Below are 21,490 nucleotides of genomic sequence, written 5' to 3' on the forward strand. Positions count from 1 at the left end.
TTTACAAGTGATTTTATTGTTTCAATGGAGCTGTTTCCACTGGATCATCTTCGAATCCTTCACCATTTATAAAAGCATTGATAGCATCTTGTAAAGTGACAGATTCATCATCTAATTTGGTTTCACTTATTTGCTTTTCACTTTCAACACCTCCTAATTTTTGTTTTAATTTATAAGTGAATTCTTTCACATTAGAGACATCCCATGTCCATGCAACACCTGTGACACCCATTGAGAATGAAGATACTGAAAGAACTGTTGATAATGCAATGGCCGATATGGCATCTTGTTGGAATGAAAATGGAGGTGGGACATGATTGGAGTTGAACAATCCAGGAACATCTATATGACATGTTAGTACTCTATGAACCCAGCTGAACACACGCTAATTATACTCACATCTACGAGCTTGAACACCTCTATAAGCTAATCTTGAAAAAACTAATGTAGCAGCAGTAGCACCAAAGAAATACATCATTTGGGTTCTTCTTCTTTGACGAAACTGTTCATGTTTCTCTCTGACAAGCTTCCCATAGTCAACATGGACCTCTGGCTCAGTCTTCTTACTCTGGAACCATGAAAACATTGTATAAACTGTGATAAACTGTGACAATCTTTCATAAAAACTTGTATCCTCCTGTTTAATTTGAACTTATTTGAGTTTCGAGATTCTCAAATGCCCTCGTAAGTGATCTTAAAAATGAGTCGGATCTGGAGCTTTTCTTTTGATTACCATACAAAAAAATCAAAATTAATAAGAAATACCATTATGGGATTTGAATTGAATAGGTTAAACACAATATTTTGAAGTTATTAAAGATGCATCCACAAGTCCATTCCCCAAGATTCATCTGTAAGTGATTCTAACTATTATTTTGGAAAAAAAACCTCTTTAAAAGACCTATTATTAACCATTTTAGCTTGTTATGAATTAGTTGAAGCTTTGGAAAATTGTCATAATGGTGGATTTTCTGATAGATTGTTTGGGAAATGTAATAATCAAAAAGAAGCATTATCAGCTTGTTTACATGAAGCTAGAATGGAACAACAAAAACAATTAATTTTGAAAACAAAGGAAAAACAAAAAGGTATTCAAGAAAAATGGAAAAAAACTAATGAAGAAGAATATGGTGAAGATGAATTTTTAAAGAAAATTTTAAAAAGAGAACAAGCTAAAAGAGGTGATTAGATGTTATATAGATATGGTGTTTTTATGAATTGAACTTCATTAATGTAAATAGTTATGAAATTATGGGTTATATTTTTGTTAATAGATGGATAATATATTGGGAATTAAAAACTACATGTAAACCACTAAAACTGATCTTTCAATCTTCTAAAATTACATTATATCATTTCCAAAAGCTATACTTCCTAATCTTGACGAGATTTCAAATATCTTTTAACAACTTTATCTTTTGTAATAATATATACAACACCACCCCAACCTGATAAAGCATCACGATCAGCGGCATTTAATAAAGCTTGAGAAATAGTTTCAAATAAATCTTCTGGTTCTAAATCTGGTTCATAAAGTGATTCACACATACCATATAATTGATCAGTTGCTGTACCACTAACTATAAAATCTTTAGCAAAATCAATACATCCAATTAAATCAAATCCACAAATAAAAGGTTTTGAAGTTATAGAATTAATACCAGCAACAACTGGACCAATGAAATAAGGACCAAATCTTTTTTCATATAATGTGGAACTAACTAAATTTGCAAATGATTCAGGTTCAATTTGTCTTTCTTCTCTTAATTTATATAAATTTGTTTTATATCTGAAAACTTCAGATAATGTTATAGCATCTGTTGCTAATCCTGTTAATCCAAGATAAACATGACCATAATTATAAACTTTTTCAAACTTATTTGAAAGACCTAATGATTGATTACCAAGACGTAAATCTGATGCAATGGCAACACAATCTTTACCAACCATTGCCACCACGGAACCACCTATAAAGAGAAAAAGGTTAGTATTAGATGATAACAACATCACTTAAGGGTTAATTGATACCAGTGGAGTAGCCCATTTATAACATTGTCTTTGTTGTTCGTGACGCTCTGAATTTCTTCAACATTTCAATTCATATAGATATTTGCCCCCAAGGTTCCAATTTTATAATTTCACACATACCATTAATTGAACTTGGATCTGACATTCTGTGTTGTGTATCTTCTTCTTATTCCTTCTTTTCAACTATAAACACCTGAGAATATACCTCAATTAATTTGTTTCAATTGATGTTTTGTGTTGAATAAGATCTCTTTAGTTAAGTATCATTTTGGCCATTTTGGTACTTTTGAAATCAATTGTATGAATTCGCGGAAATTTATAAGAATTCGCGAATTTTGTATTTTACATATAAGCTCTGATTTCTACTTATGTTTTAACACAAAGAAATGAAATTAAACGTTTGAATTAATACTATGTAATTAGAAATAAAATATATAACCCAGTGTTATATGTATGTATAAATGTTTTCTAAAAAACCCGATCCCAAAATGACTTTATATCTTTGTAGCTCTAAATGATAAAGCAAATGCTAAACTATCTAAATAAGTTTTAAATTTTTGATGTTGTCTATAAATATAAACATATTTTTCATTCCAATTACTTATAACCAAATCATATTGATCAACTAAATCTTCATTATTACCCCAAATTTTTTCTAATATTGGTTTTAATCCATTATGATTATCAATTAAATTTTCTAAATGATTAATATATTTTTGTAAATTTTCAAATTGTTCTTGTAATTCATATGATGATGGTATAAATGAACTTTCAATTGATATGATTTTTTCCCATTTTTGTAAATTATTAACTTGATTTATTGGTTTTGATCTTGATAAAATTTCATCACTCCATCCATATTCTGCATTTGTTACTATACTTTCTTCAGTTGTTGGGATTGATGTTATTCTTGCAGCCCAAAAATTACAAGTTTCAATAAAACTTTGTGCAATTTCTAAACTTGATGCATAATAAACAATTTTTTTATCTTGATTTAAACTTGATGAATATGAATTTGATGAATTTGATTGATCTTTTTGATTATTACTTTTTTTATTATTATTAGAATCATCTGTTAATAAATTGGGTACTGTTAAAACCCATGCAACTCCATTTGCATTGTTATCTGCATTTGATATAACATTATCTTCAACTAATGAAGCAACTGCAGAATATAAATTATAAGTTGTTACTGTATTAACATATTTATCAGATTTTGTCTTCATGAAATTTTTCCTATCTGAAGATGATCCAAATGAATATTGTTTTAATAAACCTTTTGATATTATAACAATGTTTTGTTTCCAATCTTTAACATTATAAATATCTAATTCTGATGATATTATATTATTTCCATGAGTTAATTTGAAAAACCAATTTTTAGAATTTTGTCTTTTTTGTTTTAAATTATGATTAGTTTCACATTTTAATAAACCTTCAATAAGCCATGGTGGACCTAATTTTTCAAGTTGATCATCTGTATTATCTTTTTTATAATCAACTTCATAATTTAAATCCATTGAATCTGTTAATGTAGTTTCACGATCAATGAAAATTGAAGAACCAATAGATGAATATCTTTTAGAATTTCGACTTGATTTTATTGAAATATTTGAAATTGATGTTACTCTTTTTGTTGATGCAGATGATGAATTACTTGAAGAATTTGAAATATTTCTTCTACCATTTAATTTTTTAGGTACTTTTAAAATTTCTAATTGTTCAGATTCAATTGAATCATAAAAAATTCTTAATTGAGATTCAAGTGTTGTATAATTATAGATTTTAACAGTTAAATCTTCTTCAATAGCTGCAATTGTATTTTCAACAAATTCTGATTTGGTAAATTTTGTCTCTAAATTTTGTTCATTATGTAAATCTGAATTTAAGATAAATAATGAAAAACAAACAATATGAATAGCTTTATAATCACCAATATAATTATCTTTATTACATTTAAACCAACTTTTACTGAAAATTTCCAATATTTGATCAATTTGAGTTGATTCACCTAATAAATATAATTTTGAACAAAGTAATCTAAGTGAACCAATTAATGAATTTGGCCATGGTTCGAAAAATGACATAAATTCAATACATGTAGCTATTGATTCCTGTTTTGAAGTACCCAAGAATGCAGCATATTGATCTTGAGCAATCTTTGTATAAGTTTGATTATAAATTTCTTGAGCTATTGATCTTGCTTTTGTTAAAATGATTGGAGATATTGAACTTAAAGGATCTTCATCATCTTCAACTTCTTCAGTTATTATATCATTTGCAACATCATAATTTAAACGTTTTGATAATAAAGAAGTTGTTGAATTTGACATTAATGAATTTGAGTTAAATATTTCATTTATATTTGTTATATTTGGTGAAGGTTTTAATATTGGAGAAGTTGGAGGTGTTGTTCTAACAGTTTGCATATCGAATTTTTCAAGTTGTGATTGTAAGAAATTTCTTAAATCGTCAGAACTTATAGTTTCTGAAGTATCATAAAATTGATAAGTTGTCTAAGATAATCTGTGTTAGTTTTGAGATCTAAGAATAAAATCTTTATTATAATATTATTATAGTCTTTGCAAAAAAAAAACTCCCTAATGATTGACAAGTAGTTAGGAGAAATGAAAAATAAAAAAACCTTTTGAACAGAGCAAGTGAATTATTATTTAATTTTGAATTTTGAATCCTTGAATCACCTTATTTACCAAAGGCGGTCTTTATTATGGGTATTAATTAAGCCAAAACTTTAACGCGATGCTTTAAAGGTTAAATAATGAAATAGCTCCTTTGAGGTAAAAAAAAAATCTGTAAGGAGTTGCAAAGACAAGTGGCCATTACTCACATTCTGTAACTGATTTATTGTATCCATAGTGATTATTAATTGGAAAGTTCAATGGAAACAACTTTCTTGATTGAACTTTTTGTTTCAAATTAAAATTAAAAGCTCAGATTAAGTTAATATTTCCAACTCTAATTAATTTCCATTTTAATTGAAGATCTTTTTCCCGTCAGTTTGTTGTCTCGGTGGGAAATTGATACATCACAAACGAAAAAGAAGTATGGTTCTACGCAGAAAGTACACAAAGATATAAAGAACAAGCCCTTGGATCAACGTCAGGAAATCAAAGATACTCCCGTGTTCTCTTGTACTGAAATGATCTTGATTTTTGAATTTTTGATGCTTTTAAAATGTCATTATGGTATGATTCTTTATTCGTTAAAAAGTGCAATCTTTTATATCCACTGTTGATCTTTTTCGTGTATTTTCGTGTATTTTCGTTGTTTTTCGCAAATGTTTTACACTTATTACCGTACATAGTAATCTATCAATATTGGATCTGCTAATTGATGCACTGGGTAATCCTGCAAAGGCCATCGGCTGCTACATCCGGTAACTTTTGCGCTCAATTGCACACTATTGTCGCGCCAGTCACGTGAGTTTCGTGTTTTCGTGCAATTCTTCACGCGTAGCGTTTTCAAAATCAAAACAAAAACAATTTTTTTTCTGTTTGGTAATAAACTTCAAAGTGGCAAAATCTTTGGATCTGTTGATAATTAGGAAAAGGTTTCGATCATATAGATTCACAGCGGTACAATGACAGAGGGGGAACATCAACAATCACAATCACAGGATCCTCAACAGGAACATCAACAACAAGATGTGGAAGATGAAGATGATCTTTATGGTCCAATTCCAATCACCAAATTAGAAGGAAATGGGATCACTGGTGGTGATATTAGAAAACTAATGGAAGCTGGTTATAACACTGTGGAAGCTATTGCTTATACTCCAAAAAGAGCTTTGTTAACTGTTAAAGGTATATCTGAAGCTAAATCTGATAAATTATTAGCTGAAGCTTCAAAATTAGTTCCAATGGGGTTTACAACTGCTTCTGAATTCCATCATAGAAGAAGTGAATTGATTTGCTTGACTACTGGTTCAAAACAATTAGATACATTACTTGGTGGTGGTATTGAAACAGGTTCAATAACTGAATTATTTGGTGAATTTAGAACTGGTAAATCTCAATTATGTCATACTTTAGCTGTTACTTGTCAATTACCTATTGATATGGGTGGTGGTGAAGGTAAATGTCTTTATATCGATACAGAGGGGACTTTTAGACCTGTTAGATTAGTCTCTATTGCAAGAAGATATGGTCTTAATGAAGATGATGCTTTAGATAATGTTGCTTATGCAAGAGCTTATAATGCTGATCATCAATTACAATTATTAAATCAAGCTGCTGCAATGATGTCTGAATCAAGATTTTCACTTTTAATTGTTGATTCTATAATGGCGTTATATAGAACTGATTTTGCTGGTAGAGGTGAATTAAGTGCAAGACAAATGCATGTTGCAAAATATATGAGAACTTTACAAAGATTAGCTGATGAATTTGGTATTGCTGTGGTTATAACAAATCAAGTTGTTGCTCAAGTTGATGGTGGTATGATGTTTAATCCTGATCCTAAAAAACCAATTGGTGGTAATATTATTGCTCATTCTTCAACAACAAGATTAAGTTTGAAAAAAGGTAAAGGTGAACAAAGAATTTGTAAAATTTATGATTCTCCATGTTTACCTGAATCTGAAACTGTTTTTGCAATTTATGAAGATGGTATTGGTGATCCAAAAGATGATGATGAATAATCTTATATTCATAATAATTCGAATGAAAAACGAAAAAAAAAATCAATATTTATATATATATCAACATATGGTGTTCCCTTGGGCCTTTTTCAGTTCTTTTCAATGTTTGTTTTTCTTGTTTCTTATACCCTAATTTTGTTTTTTAATATATGTACATCTATTATAAAACTACATCCAATTTTTGATAAAATTACAATATTCATTAAAAATTAAAAATCCTTTAAACACATGATAAAATACCCCATAAATACATATTTAAAATTCAGGTGCCATATTCATATCAAACCAACCTAAAACATCATCATTACCTTCCATCCAACCTGCACTTTGTTGTTGGAAAAATGAATTAAAATCTTCTTTTGTAATTCCTTCATTTGAATTTGAAGGATTATTAATATCAAACCCATTTCCAAAATTTGGATTACTTGGTGATGGAACATTTTGAACTCCACTAAAATCAAAATTAACTGGATATTGATTTGAATTTGCTGTTGGTGTTGCTCCATTCGGTGATTGTGAGTCTCTAAATCTATTTGGTGATTGATTACCATTATTTAAAATTGAATTTGAATCATTTGTTAATAAGGATGAAATATTATTAGTACTATTATTATTATTATTTAAAACATTTGCATTATTTTTTTGAACAACTCTTCTTAAATCTTGTAAATTTGATGATGAATTATTCAATGATGCTATATTACTATTCCCAAGTGCAGATGCTGCAATTGAACCTGTTGAATCCAACATATTAACTGGAATACCTTTAATATCTTTTGGTTTAGAAAGCCCTGCAGCTGTGGCATTTGCAGTAGCAGTTGTCATTGCATTTTCAGTTGGAACTAATGTTGTAATTGTTGTACCACCTGGTGTTGTAGTAGTAATAGTTTGGAAATCATCTCTATTAATTTGATTATAAAATGGCAATGGAATTGGTTTTTTACGATCACCATCTTGTTGCTGTTGTTGTTGAATTTGTGGTCTTGTTGGAGTTTTACCATTTTTTTGTTCTTCTAACGTTCTTCTTCTTGCTTCATGAATACACCAAACTAAATCATAAAATAATGATCCTGTTAAATGTGATCTCATTCTTGTTATAATACCATCATTTTTAGTATATAATTCTGGGTGTGTATATAGGACAAAATTCAATTTTTCTAAAACTTGTGCAGTTCTTGATATATCATTTTCAACATCTTTCCATGCCGATAGTTGATTTCTAAATAATCTATGAACTGTAACAATAGATTGTCTTGCAGAATCAATATATTTTTCCAGTAATAATGGTGTTAAATGTAATTTAAATAATATAAATGCTGAATATGAAACACTTTGTCTTATATAAATTGGTAATTCAATTAATGCTTTAGTCTCTAAAATCTTTGAAACGTTTGTAATGATTCTTGTTGCTGATAAATAAGCTTGTGTAACATATTTTGTTTGATCTTCTGTTGGAGTTTCTGGTAAAAATGCAAAACAACAAATTGTTAATTTAACATATAAATAATAAATTTCAACCCAAATATCATCAATTTCTAATTTGAAAACAAGTCTTTCTAATTCTCTTTCAAGAATTGCTAATGAACCTGCTCTATTTCTTGCTTCCATTAATCCATCGGGACTTGTAACACTTGAACCCATAACATTGACTAATTTAGCTTGAAATATAGATAATGAAATTAATGATCTAAAATTTTTTGGTAAATTTTTATCAATTCTTGCATTTTCAATTAAATAATCAGTTTGTAAAGATGGTGGTAAACCTAATTGTGAAGCCCAAAATTGTTCTGCAAAGAAAATACCTAACCATGATCTTGTTCTCCATTTTTCAGCATCTGGTAATGCAACTTGAGTTCTAGAAAATTCACTTATAAATTTCCCTCTATGTAAACCTAATTGATAACCTAGGCTTTTGGCAAGTCCAACAAATCTATATGAACAATCATCCAAAACTTTTTGATTAGGCAAAGGCCACATACATAATATTAATAAAGCTTGTGCAATATGTGTTGATCTTGGTGTACGAATCCAACAAGTTTCAATTGCTAATTGTTTGATTAATGATGATAATTGATTGTATAATGTTGGCTCTGGATCTGATGAACATGCAGTTAAACAAACAACCCAGAATAATAATTGTGATTGAGAATATAATTCAGATGCATTATTTGAATGCATAATTGGGAAAAATGGATTATAAACTTGCATAAATCTTTCATGTAATTCATTAGCTTTTTTCAAAGGTATATTAACATCACCAAGTATAAATTCCGTTATATTACTTGATGCAGTTGATCTTTGTGAATGTGGTGAGGCTATATGATCTTCTGGAACTGGTGTGTTAGCTCTAACTGACATTTCGAGGAAAGGTGGAAGATCTTTGGAATGGTCACTATTTGTTGGAGCTGAATCATTCAATAACTGTTGAGCTGAACTTGGAGAATTACTCTGTATTGAACCAGGTTGTGAATTTCTTCTATCAACTAATAAATGAGGATCTCTTTTCAAAATAGTTTTCAAAGAAGTTGATCCACTTGGTGGTGAATCACCACTCATGGAGTTTAATGGTGAACTAACTGATGGAGCATGTTCATTTCTTGGGAAATTACTAACTTGTTGTTGGTTAGCTAAAGCTTGAGCAATTAATGATTCATTTCTTTGTAAATATTCAATCTTCAGTTTCAATTCATCAACATCATTACGCAAACTTTGTATTTGACTACCCTTTTTAGGTCTAAATTGTGGATCAATCTCACAAGTTAATCCCATCTTTTCACATCGTTGACAAGGAGCTGGGAATCTTTCTGAAGCATTACATTTGATCTTATGTTGACGACAGTGTGTACATGATGTGACTGGACGATGACCTGCGGGTTGATGGGCTTGTGAATTAGATTGTGATGTAGATTGGGTTTTAGAATTTCCTGGTTGTGATGCATCAGGGGTCGGGCTAACTGCTAAATTTGCTAAAGTGTTTAGCTTGTTCTTTTCATCCTGTGAATTCTGTTTCTTTCTACTCTTAGTTTCATTAGAATTATTAGCTCTTTTCTTAGGTGCGGAGGCTGTTGAAGTTGTATTGGGTTTGGGTGAAGGTTGTTGTTGTTGTTGATTTGGTTGTATTGGTTGAGGTGAAGCTGATCTTTGATGATGTGGTGGAGCTTGAGCTAGGGGTCTCAAAGGGGCCAATGATGGAAGCCCTGGAGATGGTTGAATAGGTGGATAGTTTCTCGTTTGAGCTTGGTGTTGGTTATTGAATCCTTGATGCACTTCAGCTCCATTGTTGAATTGGTTGACAGGTATCCCACCAATACTATTACTTCTTGAAGTGTTATCCTGGCTGTTTGATCTGCCCAAGTTCAGTGACGTGGCGTACTTGTTTGTGTCGGTGAAGTTGTCACTCATATTGTGTTGATGTTCTGTTTGATTTGTGATCTATTCCTTGTGTTGATGATGCCTTTGTCTTATGTCCTTTGGCTTTGGCTCTTCAACTATTGGTTCAAAATATTGGTTAAAAGCGGCAACGCGAAATCACAGTCTTCTCTGTTCAAATATCATCAAACGCGTCTCTGTGTATGATTCTAGCTGGATGAATACCTCTTTACTCTCTTTTACTAGGAGTTTCTCTTTGTTGTTGAGTTGTGTTTGGGATTTAGGTAAAAGCTTTGTAGTGTAAATTGGTTTTTTCTCTTAGTATTTCCAAAAACAATTTTTCCTCCAGGATTTAAATTTTGCAGTGCGAACAAAAATATTTACATAGGGGAAATTTGAAATTTTGACATGAAAATGGCATAAAATCTAATTAAAGCATCCAACCAGAAAGGGCACAGTGTATGGTTTTATTCTACATGAATATCAGAAGAATATCATATTGTGTATAAGCAAAGAAATCACCGTGGAGGAAAAACGGCTAATTTCTCCATTCAGTTTCAAAGACTATATATATTATATCTAAGCTTTGGTGAAACGTAAGTATGGTTTAACTTTAGTGAAATCACCGAATTTTTCTTTAGCAGCTTCATCAGTGACACTTGGTGGGATAATAACATCTTTACCTTCAGTCCAGTCAATTGGAGTAACAACACCTCTTTTTTCGGTTAATTGTAAAGCATCAATAACTCTTAAAACTTCAGCAGAGTTACGACCAACTGATGGTGGGTAAGTGAATGAAATTCTGATTTTTTTACTTGGATCAATAACATAAACTGATCTAATAGTTTGGACAATACCACCATTCAAGTTTTTGAAACCTTCTTCATCAACCATATCGTATAAGAATGAAACTTCTTTATCGGTATCAGCAATGATTGGGAATGAAAATTTGTCTAATTTAGAAACTTCTTCGATATCTTTAACCCATGCGTTATGTGATTCTAAACCTTCTGCAGATAAACCAATTAATTTAGTGTTTCTCTTGGTGAATTCTTCTTGTAAAGCAGCAAAAGCACCTAATTCAGTGGTACAAACTGGGGTAAAATCAGCTGGATGTGAAAAGAAAACAACCCATGAATCACCAACGTATTCATGGAAATCAATTGGACCTTGAGTAGTTTGAGTTTTAAAATTTGGAGCAACTGAACCGATTCTTAATCTTGGTTGATCTTCTTGTTTAAAAGTTCTAACACCTCTGGTGAAGATTGGAGTGGCTCTTGGAGCAACACGGGTAGTTCTTGCAACTGAAGCAGTGGTTCTTAAGATTGAACGAGTAAACATCTTTGTAAATATTGTATCAATTGATTAATTCTAAACTCAATTTAAACAATAGAATGACTAGAATAGATTAGAAAAATATTTCAAAACCCATGGGTATAAATTATGAATGCATCAGCCAAAGAGATTGGTTAAAACCACATATCGCAAAGTCAGGTGCCTGAAAATTACCCGATTTGGAAGAAAATGTGGCAAGTAAGCAATAAAATAAGAATGATAATGGTATTTAGTTCTAAAAAGTTAATACTTATATATAAAACCACATCTATAAACTATTCAAATGATTTTTAAATCGATTGAATTGAACAATAGATTAGTATACGATTTCTAGTATTTCTTTTATAAATTGTTGTCATGGAGATCTGAAATCGCGATAAAATGCTTTATGTACCAGAAAAATATGTAAACAAAAAATCAAAACATTAATATTTGAGAGATACAGATCTCAAAAGTAAATAAGATTCTTCAACGAAGGAAAACTGAAGACAATAGAAAGATAAGAATTGCTGTGCTAAAGATGTCAGATAGGAATTCAATTAGACCCGGTATGAGGACATCATTAGCTCCCGCTAGGTCAAGAGCTTCAGATGTGTCAAAAAAGCGCTCTTCTATAGCTCATCCTCCAAATAGTTCTTCAGGTTCTTTTACCAAACCAAAACAATCAACTACTAGTAAGAGAAAAAGTGATGTTGATGGTAAAGAAGAATCACATATATCGGTTTATGTCAGATGCAGATCTAGAAATGACAGAGAAATCAAAGAGAATAGTGGAGTTGTGGTATCAACTATGGGTCATATGGGTAAAGAAATTGTTTTACAAACAGGACCAATGTCTGTAAGTAATAAGACATATACATTTGATAGAGTATTTGGTGCTGAAAGTGATCAAGAAATGGTTTATGATGGTATTGCAAGTGGTGTTTTGGAAGAAATGCTTCAAGGTTATAACTGTACTGTTTTCGCTTATGGTCAAACAGGTACAGGTAAAACATATACAATGAGTGGTGATATTGAAATGAGTGGTACACAATTATCAGAAAATGCCGGTATAATACCAAGAACATTAACTCAATTATTCAACCATTTGGAAAAAAATCCTGATTTTTCTGTAAAAATTTCATTCATTGAATTATATAATGAAGAATTAAGAGATTTATTAAATAATGAAACAAATAGTGATCGTAAAGTTAGAATATTTGAAGAACCAAATAAGAAATCCATCATGGTACAAGGTATGGAAGAAATTTATGTCAAATCAGCTGTTGAAGGTATGAAAGTTCTTGCTGATGGTTCATATAAACGTCAAGTTGCAGCCACACAATGTAATGATTTATCTTCAAGATCACATACTGTTTTCACTATAACTGTTCATATGAAAGAAGTTGATCCAGTCTCCGGAGAGGAATATCTTAAAATTGGTAAATTGAATTTAGTTGATTTGGCAGGTTCAGAAAATATCAATAGATCAGGTGCTGAAAATAAACGTGCAAGAGAAGCAGGTATGATTAATCAAAGTCTTTTGACCCTTGGTCGTGTTATTAATGCACTTGTTGATCAATCGCCTCATATACCATACAGGGAATCTAAACTTACAAGATTATTACAAGATTCATTAGGTGGTAGAACAAAAACATGTATCATTGCAACAATTTCACCAGCAAAAGTTTCATTAGAAGAAACCATAAGTACTTTAGAATACGCTAATAGAGCCAAAAATATTAAAAATAAACCTCAAGTAAATTCAAGTATGTCTAAAAAGATGCTTATCAAAGAATATGTACAGGAAATAGAAAGACTTAGAAATGATTTAAATGCTACTAGATCTAAGAATGGTATATATGTTACTGAGGAAAATTGGCAAAAAGTCACAGCTGAAAGTGAAAGTCGAAGAATTCAAGTTGATGAACAAAAATTAAGAATGGATGTTCTTGAGGAACAAATCAAGAAATTTAAAACAAATTTTGAAGCTCAATTAGAACAAATTAATAAAGCAGAACGTGACCTTGAAGACTCAAAACAACAAAATGAACAATTAAATAAATCATTGATAGATACAACTGAAAAATTGAATAAAAGTGAAGAGCAACATAGATTTGAGACATTTGTTAGTGAAGAATATAGAACTACAGAAAATGAACTTCATAAGATCGGTGTATCTTTAACTGGGTTATTGGAAGATGTGATTCAAGAAAAAGAAATGTTATATTCAAGAGTTGATCATAAATCTAAGCTTGAAAAACAAAATGTTGAAACTTTAGACGTTGAAAAAGAAGAACTAGTGAAAAAATCTGAAGGTGTCAATCTAGTTATAAGCCAATTCCATAAAGACAGTACGAAATTGTCAAATATATTAACTGATAATTTCGAAAAAATGGTTCATTCTCAACAGTCAAAAATCAAGTCTAAACGTCAAGATATTGAGCAAGTGAAATCAAACTTTGTCATCAATGTTGATGAATTGATAAGATCCATTGTTGATAAAAGCTCTCTAACAACTAAAGAAATTGATCAAATTGAACATGTCAAACAGGAAATCAAATCACAAATTATATCTGAATTAGATGAATTTAAATTAGAAAACTCCAAGTCATCACAGTCTTTACTTTCAGATCTATCTGCATTTGAGAAATTGGTTTCATTATGCTTTGAAAAGATTAACCAACAAGTTAAAACATCATTTGAAACTGTTCAAACACAACTAGAGGTTCAATCAGCTGAAATTATAGATTTGAAAAATAAACTTTTAGAGCACCAAACAAAATATGTTGATATGATCAAACATCAAACAATCAAACTAGAAAATTTCAAAGAGAGTGAAAGAAAGAAGTCTAAATTTGAAAAACAACAACTACTAGAGAAAATCACATCATTGATTGACTCTTATGATGAAGACAGAAATAAGAGGGTTGAAGATGAGCTAGACCATATTAAACCTGAACTTGAACATATTGCTTCCAAACAAACTGACTTTACCTACAACTTTGATAAATTCATTAGTGAAAATTGGCTCCAAAATCAAACTAAATTTCAAGAACATTTGAATGAACAAAAAACTCAATTCAGTAATAGTTTAGAAGGCTATAATGGTGATTTACAGAATAATACAAGAACAATAATGAGTAATATTGAAACAAACAAACAAAGCCAGGAATCCAAGGTTGAATACACAATATCTAATTTGGACTCTAACATGGACAGCTTGAACAATCATGCACAAAAATTAAAAGAAATCAATGGTCAATCATTAGAATTTTCAACTTCACAATTAAATAATTTTCAAAGAACCATCACTGATTCTTTTGCAAGTATATCTAAAGAATTTAAAACAATTGGTAAAGAGTTGGAGAATACCAAGCCACAACTTGTTGATAATTACTTATCCAAGCAAAACTCATTTTTTGATCAACTTCAAACTAAAACTCAAGAATCTATTCAAAGTTTACAAAAACATATTTCTTCAATAAGATATTCGGTTGATGAAGAAGAACCAATGGTTAAAAGACCTAAATTTGAAATACATAAAGATTTACCAAAATCATTAAGTCGTGATGAAATTGAAGAATTACATAGGGAAGAAATTTATGGGGAAATTCCAATTCAAAGAACTAAAACAAATGAAAGTTCTCATAGTGATCAATTGATGATTGATGCAGATCAAGAAGAAAAAAAGTCAATAGCTTCACCATTAATGCCAATTCCTGATAAACCATATAAACAACCTTTAGCCACATCAACAAGAGATCTGAATATAATAAGGAAGAATAGTAATGAAGCAAATGAAAAATTAAAACGTACAAATTCTTTAACTAGAAAAGAAACTTCAAGACCTGGATCCGCACATTCAAATAGATCAAATTAGAATTTACTTTCAATATAATGATTTACAGATTATAAATGTTTTGATAGATGATTATCTATTATTTATTGAATGATTAATGAATCATTGTTGTTGTAGATCTTAATTTTCTGTTTACCATCTCCTAATTATAATTACCAAATTAAACACGTCTATTTATCTCAATTTTGGCTATGCCGTATGATTGAGCTTTAACGACCTTCGATATTCAAAGAAATATCAACGTAATTATCTATTAATTAAGCTCTACAAATGAACGCTCTGAAAAATTAAAATATTATATTTGTATTATGTTTAAAATCAAAAAAAATTAAAAGCTAACCATTGTTTCAAAAATTATTAAATAATTATCCAAAATAGTCACTATGCGATTTATTATGTTATGCCGTCTTTGTAATTAAACAAAGTTTAATAAATTCCATTTCATATTAAAAAATATTTTTAAATCCTTTATATTCATAAAATTAATTGTAACTCCTTTGAGTTAATACATTTTCTATATCCACCTAATTGAATTATGTTTTTTGTGTGTTTTTGTCAAAATAATTTGTTTTCTTTACATTATAATACAATTCTTATCTTTTTCTTCTTGTGCCAGTTTATCAATTGATCCTGAAGATGCTTTTTTTCTTAATTTCTTTATTGTTTTGTTGTTGTATTGAATATTAACCCCATTTAATTTGTTTAATCTATTTTGAGCTCTTTCATCATGATTCAGAGCTGCTTTTTCATACCATTGTTTAGCTGTATTTAAATCTTTTTCAATACCTAACCCTTTTTCAAAGAAGTTACCAACAGCGAATTGGCCTTTTGGTAAACCTTGATTTGCAGCTCTTAAAGCCCATTGGAATGCTTCTTTTTCATCTTTTTCCAAATTTGGTGGGTTACCAACCAGATACCAGGCACATAATGATAACATTGATTCAGCATCCCCACCCAGAGCAGCTTGTGTATAATAATGAATAGATAAATCAGCATCTTGAGGTATCACTTCATCACCTAATTCATAAGCTTTACCCAAAATTGCAGCACTCTTTATATGACCTAATGAAGCAGCTTGAATATATAATTCCATTGCATATTTACGATCTGGAATAACAATATCTAAGAACCCTTTTTCATTAATTTTAGCCAATTCATATGGAGCACCATTAGTTAATTCATTAGCTTTTGAAGTTGCTCTTGATAACCATTGAATACCATTTTTCTTGACGTTGACATTATCAGCAAGACCCATTCTTGAATGAAATGAATAAACACCTAATTTATACATTGAAGCTGGATGATTTTTAGATGCAGCAAATTTCAAAAATTCTAATGCTCTTCTTGAATCTCTGCCCACACCTAAACCTTCTTCATAACAATAAGAAGTTCTATAAGCTGATTCAACATGACCATGTTTAGCTGCAACGTGGAAAAGGTTAAATGCTTCCTTATTATCAATTTTTCCCAATGCACCTGAACTATGAGCATCACCTAATAAATATTGAGCATCTATATAACCTTTATCAGATAATTTTTTCAAATAATGAACAGCTTCTTTTAAAAATTGTTTCTTTAAGTCAACTTCTTCTTTTGTTGCATCTGGTCTTGTGTTATCAATAGTTAATGAAGTTTGTAACATATATTGAGCATATTGAAATAAAACTTTTGGATCATTTGATTTTTTGACATTTTTACGATACATTTCTATGGTTTTCATTCTTGGCAATAAAGATGAAGATGAATTTTCACCAAGGTATTGTCTAATTAAATTTTGTGAAACATCACTTAAACTTTCATTTGTTAAAGTGAAATGAGTAGATTCATTTCTATCCAAAAGATAAAGATGTGACAAATCAACAGATTTTGAAGCTCTATTATGTTTTTTAGATGAAACGGTTGAATAACCTTGAGAATTTGGAGGACTTTGTGATCTTGAACTTAGATTTTCTTCAGATCTTGTTTGATAATCTAATGATAAATGTTGAATTGGAGGGGAACTGAAAGAGCGAGCACCAACTGGAGTATCAGGAGCTCTTGGGATTGATGTTGTACTTGAACTATCATTTACTTGATGATTATTGAAAATTGCTTGTCTTTGGTTTGTACCTGCTGAATCAACTGAAGATCTTGGAGTTGGAACCCCATTACTATTAACCATGTTATGAGATTGGATAGTTGGTGGAGGTGGAATATATGGAACTTGTTGTTGTTGTTGGTGGTTTGGATCAGCAAATACAAAAGTTTCTTTGATTTGTTGACCTTGTTGTTGTGGGTATTGTTGTTGATAATCTTGTTGATATTGTTGTTGATAATCTTGTTGAGCTGAAATTTGAGGAACTTCATGATAAGCTTCAGCAGTTGGTACAGGTGGTGCACCTGGAACATCATCTTGAATAAAACCGCCCTGTTCATAGTTGTTGATACTTTGAGTGGCACTTTGATATGTATTTCCAGAGCTTGGGTTTGAATATTGAGGTGATGAGTTATCCATATTGTTATTTTGATGAGCTTTGACCCTGTTGGCTAATAGCACAGATGTTTCCTTCAACAGACCTGCTGTAGATTGGTTATCCTGTGATGGGCGTACTTGCTGTCTATAAGGATGGGATGAAGATGCGACAGACATGTTGTTGATGTTTATGGTTGATGTTTATGATTGATGGTTGATGGTTGATTCTTTTCTTGTAAATGTTGATTTAGCGAGCGCGTAGTTTGGAAATCAAATGTGATGTTGCTGAGCGATTGTGATGGTATGTAAAGAGTACTCTTGGGTATCTTTGAAAGGAGCTATTGATGATAATATCAACTATTCTTTCCCTGATCAGTTGTTGTGGGATCTTTTTGCTAACCGCTTTATAATAGTTCAAAAAAGATCAAAATGATGAAAACCAAGGCTAAAAACCGCGTTTAAATTGTGATAACCTAGTTGATTCAACTGTTCTGATGATTATTCCACTGATCTTTGGAATTAGCAAGCTTTGAACTGTGTTTTAAAGACTTTTGTTATATTGTTTGTTTGTGGATACTCGGCGTTGATGACGATTCCTTTCTCAAATTTTTAATTATAGGTAAAAAAAAAAACAAATTTCCCAGCGATGCGCTAAAAGAAAAAAAAATATATGCACTTGAAATTTGGTGAAATAAATGCTGGATAATCAATAAATTAATACTGATAAATTGCTTGAAATGTTGGGTTTGTTTGTATAATAACCAGTTGATTAACAGTAGGAATTGAATGGGTTATTTCCTAAAGCAAAGCACAGCAAACGTTATGAGTTGGTGTTGTGTTGTCTCAATGTTCTCACAAGTGTTTCAGATTTGAACCACAAACACTAAAATGATGTTCGATGAGTGGTATATATAGCACTTTTTATGATCTGGTATTTAACAATGGAATAGACACCTCGTGTTAACGAAATCTTTACTACGATTTAGTGGATCTCCAACTAGTTTTATAGTTTATAATTTCACTTGTGTGTTTGGTTTGTGCCTCCTTATTTCCCATGTTCCTTTGAGTTTCGGTATGTGCTTGGTACTTTGGAAATGTGCATTTCGCTTAATCCACAACTATTTTAAGTACGAAAAGTAAACATTAAAAACGAAGAAATTCGAACATCAAACAATCAGATTAAGCTGTCCAATCGCCTAATAACTAAGGACGGTTTATTAAACGTATTTCAAACTCAGTCCTCAGTGTATAACACTTACTGACTAAATCCTTTCTCTATTATGACTCGCCTATTGTCTTTGTAATTAGTTTGTACTTTATACCCGATTTCTAAACCTGCCTATGCGAAAAACTGAAAAAATCACATCAAATTCTACACAAATTTTTATTTCATCTATTTCAGGAACGGTAAACAATAAACATATCAAGATTTTAACACATTTACGTACAGCTCAATACCGGTCATAAACGGTGGGATGCTGTTCTATGACCTCTAGACTTATCTTACCTTAGATGTATGATTACAATTCTATGATGCTGAGAATTTCCAAATTTGTTTACATTCTCAAGTTTTAGGCATCAGCAACCTCATCATTCGAATTGACCAAGAAATTGGTGACATGTTCTACACAGATCCGTCTAGAAAATTTCAAATTGCAGTAGACAGTAGCAACATTATAAAATCTGGGGGTTGGTGGGTTGGTAACTTGGTTATGATTTAGCCATAATTGTAATTATTAGTTTCAGGATCCAGGATATATCCTAGGATTGACTTGCCCTAATTTGATCAAGCTCTAAGTTTTGAAGATTATTTTACCGGGGTCACGTAGTACAAGGCACCACATAAACCAGTATTCAACACATGTGAACAAGTAATTTATTATAAATTGATCAAGACCATACGTCCCAATATTTTTTAGCTACCACTTTTACCTTTTATCTTTGTACCAACTTCCAAGTTATTCAAGATTTACAACTGTACAGTGTAAATTGTTACACCATAGCAACTTGAATTAAGGAAGTAATTATTTGGAGTAGCATTCAGTGTTCACTGGCCACCTAAACTATGGGGAAATTATACACTAATGTAAGTCATTAAAAAGTCACAATAGCTGTTTAACCTATAGTTACGAGTTTATTGCTAGACGTTCGGTATTAGGTAAAATAGCAAATGATTTAGGTGCAGCGGTGCAGCCGTCAACCTCTAAGCTTTGATCCCTAAGTTTAAAGTAATATTAAATCTCTTAAATAATTAATTTGATATAAATCTTAAATAACAAAATAGTAACCGCAAGAAATTTGTAAACTAGAACCACAGTTTTGACAATTAATGTTGAATTGGTAGGAAGTTGGATCAACGAAATTAACTAAATTAAGAAAATCTTTGCTCAGGATCTCTCAAAGTTTTATGATCTACTGTTGAATACTGTTAATCTTTATTATTTTGTTTCTGTCTACGTACTTTACACTGGGATCCCTTTAACGCTCTGTCTAAAATTTCAAAAAATTAGGCAGCCCTCTGCCCAGAAATAAAAATATTAAAAGGAAACCTTAAAAGTTAAAAGGACGTAATAAAAACATTAAGTGGAAATATAATTTAAGATGTTAACGTCTGTTAACAACGATACTATATAATTCCCCTTAGCTCATGTAGTTATTAATATACATTCTTGAGTTGAAAGAGAATTATCAATCAGGAAAACTCAGTAGTCATTGATTTCCATTTACATATTCACCGGATTTTATCGGAACTTTTGAACTTTTAGTTAGCTGATTATATAATTAATTATTAATATGAACCATTCTAAAAAAGTTGAATTAACATAGATTTTAAGAATAAGAAGATCTCAATAACAATTTCCACCACCATATGTGATCCCCAGTAAGATATATATCTATCATTAATGCTATTTTAAGGAAAATTAAATTTTGAATTTTCAGATTAAAAATAATTATCAACCACATAAATTTTATTTTTCCTTCAAATTACAAAATTTAAAAAAAGTTAAATATTTTTTTCCTTCAAAATGGCTTATAATAACTATAAATATAATATTATGAAGCTTAAAATTGTTTGAGAGTGATATTTAGGGTAATAAAATATGTCAATATTGAATTAAAGATATTTTAAGATGAAATTAGGTAAGCTATTATGTAAGCAAGCAACCAGAACTGGGAATTTCAAAAATCATTTTTGTCTATACTTTGGCTCCACTAGCTCAGTCGGTAGAGCGTCAGTCTCATAATCTGAAGGTCGACAGTTCGAACCTGCCGTGGAGCAAAGTTCATTTTTTTTTTGCTTTTTTCGATTTTGTGCCTTTATTTGTTATTTTTTTGGCCAAAATTTCAGACTTAATTATTCTAGATATCTTTGTTAACCATTTGCTTAACTTTTAGTTCATTTTGAGCGTCATTTAACCACTTTTATCTCGAAACGTATTTATCGTTGCCATGGTTTCTTAGTTTTTGTGTTTTCAAATTTCCGAAATAGGCAGTCGCGAGTAAACACAAAATCAAAAGACAAAAATACAAATCTATAAACTTTTGTAAGTTTTATAGTGGGTAGTGCAATTTCACGAAAAAGTTTAAAGACCAAAGACAAAACCAATAGGGCAAGAATAATCATAGAAGAAAGCTTCAGTGCTCCATTAACGAAAGCATTATCACTAGATATCGAGGGAAGAAAACACGCATTTTGTCCATTTCATTTCATTCATACATTTTTGCCATTTTTTTAAAGCCATTATCAACTTCAAATAAAAATCATACTGCTAGCTAATGATATTATAACACAACCTCAACATTC

General features: G+C 30.5%; 8 protein-coding genes across 8 annotated transcripts; 2 read left to right on the forward strand and 6 right to left on the reverse strand.

Moving 5' to 3' along the window:
- Positions 1-13: 13 nt before the first annotated feature.
- On the reverse strand, positions 14-586 carry BN7_4773 (uncharacterized protein; the record flags this gene model as incomplete). Its single annotated transcript, XM_011274638.1, has 2 exons — positions 14-342; positions 406-586. The coding sequence occupies 2 exons, from the start codon at positions 584-586 to the stop codon at positions 14-16; spliced, it is 510 nt and encodes a 169-aa protein (XP_011272940.1).
- Positions 587-1,374: 788 nt separating this feature from the next.
- On the reverse strand, positions 1,375-2,007 carry PUP3 (proteasome core particle subunit beta 3; the record flags this gene model as incomplete). Its single annotated transcript, XM_011274639.1, has 1 exon — positions 1,375-2,007. The coding sequence occupies one exon, from the start codon at positions 2,005-2,007 to the stop codon at positions 1,375-1,377; it is 633 nt and encodes a 210-aa protein (XP_011272941.1).
- Positions 2,008-2,522: 515 nt separating this feature from the next.
- YEL1 (Arf family guanine nucleotide exchange factor YEL1) lies at positions 2,523-4,457 on the reverse strand (the record flags this gene model as incomplete). Its single annotated transcript, XM_011274640.1, has 1 exon — positions 2,523-4,457. The coding sequence occupies one exon, from the start codon at positions 4,455-4,457 to the stop codon at positions 2,523-2,525; it is 1,935 nt and encodes a 644-aa protein (XP_011272942.1).
- A 1,172-nt stretch (positions 4,458-5,629) lies between these two features.
- Positions 5,630-6,688, forward strand: RAD51 (recombinase RAD51; the record flags this gene model as incomplete). Its single annotated transcript, XM_011274641.1, has 1 exon — positions 5,630-6,688. The coding sequence occupies one exon, from the start codon at positions 5,630-5,632 to the stop codon at positions 6,686-6,688; it is 1,059 nt and encodes a 352-aa protein (XP_011272943.1).
- A 255-nt stretch (positions 6,689-6,943) lies between these two features.
- SEF1 (Sef1p) lies at positions 6,944-10,090 on the reverse strand (the record flags this gene model as incomplete). The annotated part of the gene is made up of 1 exon (XM_011274642.1): positions 6,944-10,090. One exon carries the CDS (start codon positions 10,088-10,090, stop codon positions 6,944-6,946), a length of 3,147 nt encoding a protein of 1,048 aa, XP_011272944.1.
- Positions 10,091-10,636: 546 nt separating this feature from the next.
- On the reverse strand, positions 10,637-11,398 carry PRX1 (thioredoxin peroxidase PRX1; the record flags this gene model as incomplete). The annotated part of the gene is made up of 1 exon (XM_011274643.1): positions 10,637-11,398. The coding sequence occupies one exon, from the start codon at positions 11,396-11,398 to the stop codon at positions 10,637-10,639; it is 762 nt and encodes a 253-aa protein (XP_011272945.1).
- Positions 11,399-11,912: 514 nt separating this feature from the next.
- On the forward strand, positions 11,913-15,254 carry KIP1 (Kip1p; the record flags this gene model as incomplete). Its single annotated transcript, XM_011274644.1, has 1 exon — positions 11,913-15,254. One exon carries the CDS (start codon positions 11,913-11,915, stop codon positions 15,252-15,254), a length of 3,342 nt encoding a protein of 1,113 aa, XP_011272946.1.
- Positions 15,255-15,807: 553 nt separating this feature from the next.
- SKT5 (Skt5p) lies at positions 15,808-17,862 on the reverse strand (the record flags this gene model as incomplete). The annotated part of the gene is made up of 1 exon (XM_011274645.1): positions 15,808-17,862. One exon carries the CDS (start codon positions 17,860-17,862, stop codon positions 15,808-15,810), a length of 2,055 nt encoding a protein of 684 aa, XP_011272947.1.
- Positions 17,863-21,490: the final 3,628 nt, after the last annotated feature.

Source organism: Wickerhamomyces ciferrii, contig 00184 (genome assembly GCF_000313485.1).
Source record: "Wickerhamomyces ciferrii WGS project CAIF00000000 data, strain NRRL Y-1031 F-60-10, contig 00184, whole genome shotgun sequence".
Lineage (NCBI taxonomy): Eukaryota > Fungi > Ascomycota > Saccharomycetes > Phaffomycetales > Wickerhamomycetaceae > Hansenula > Hansenula ciferrii.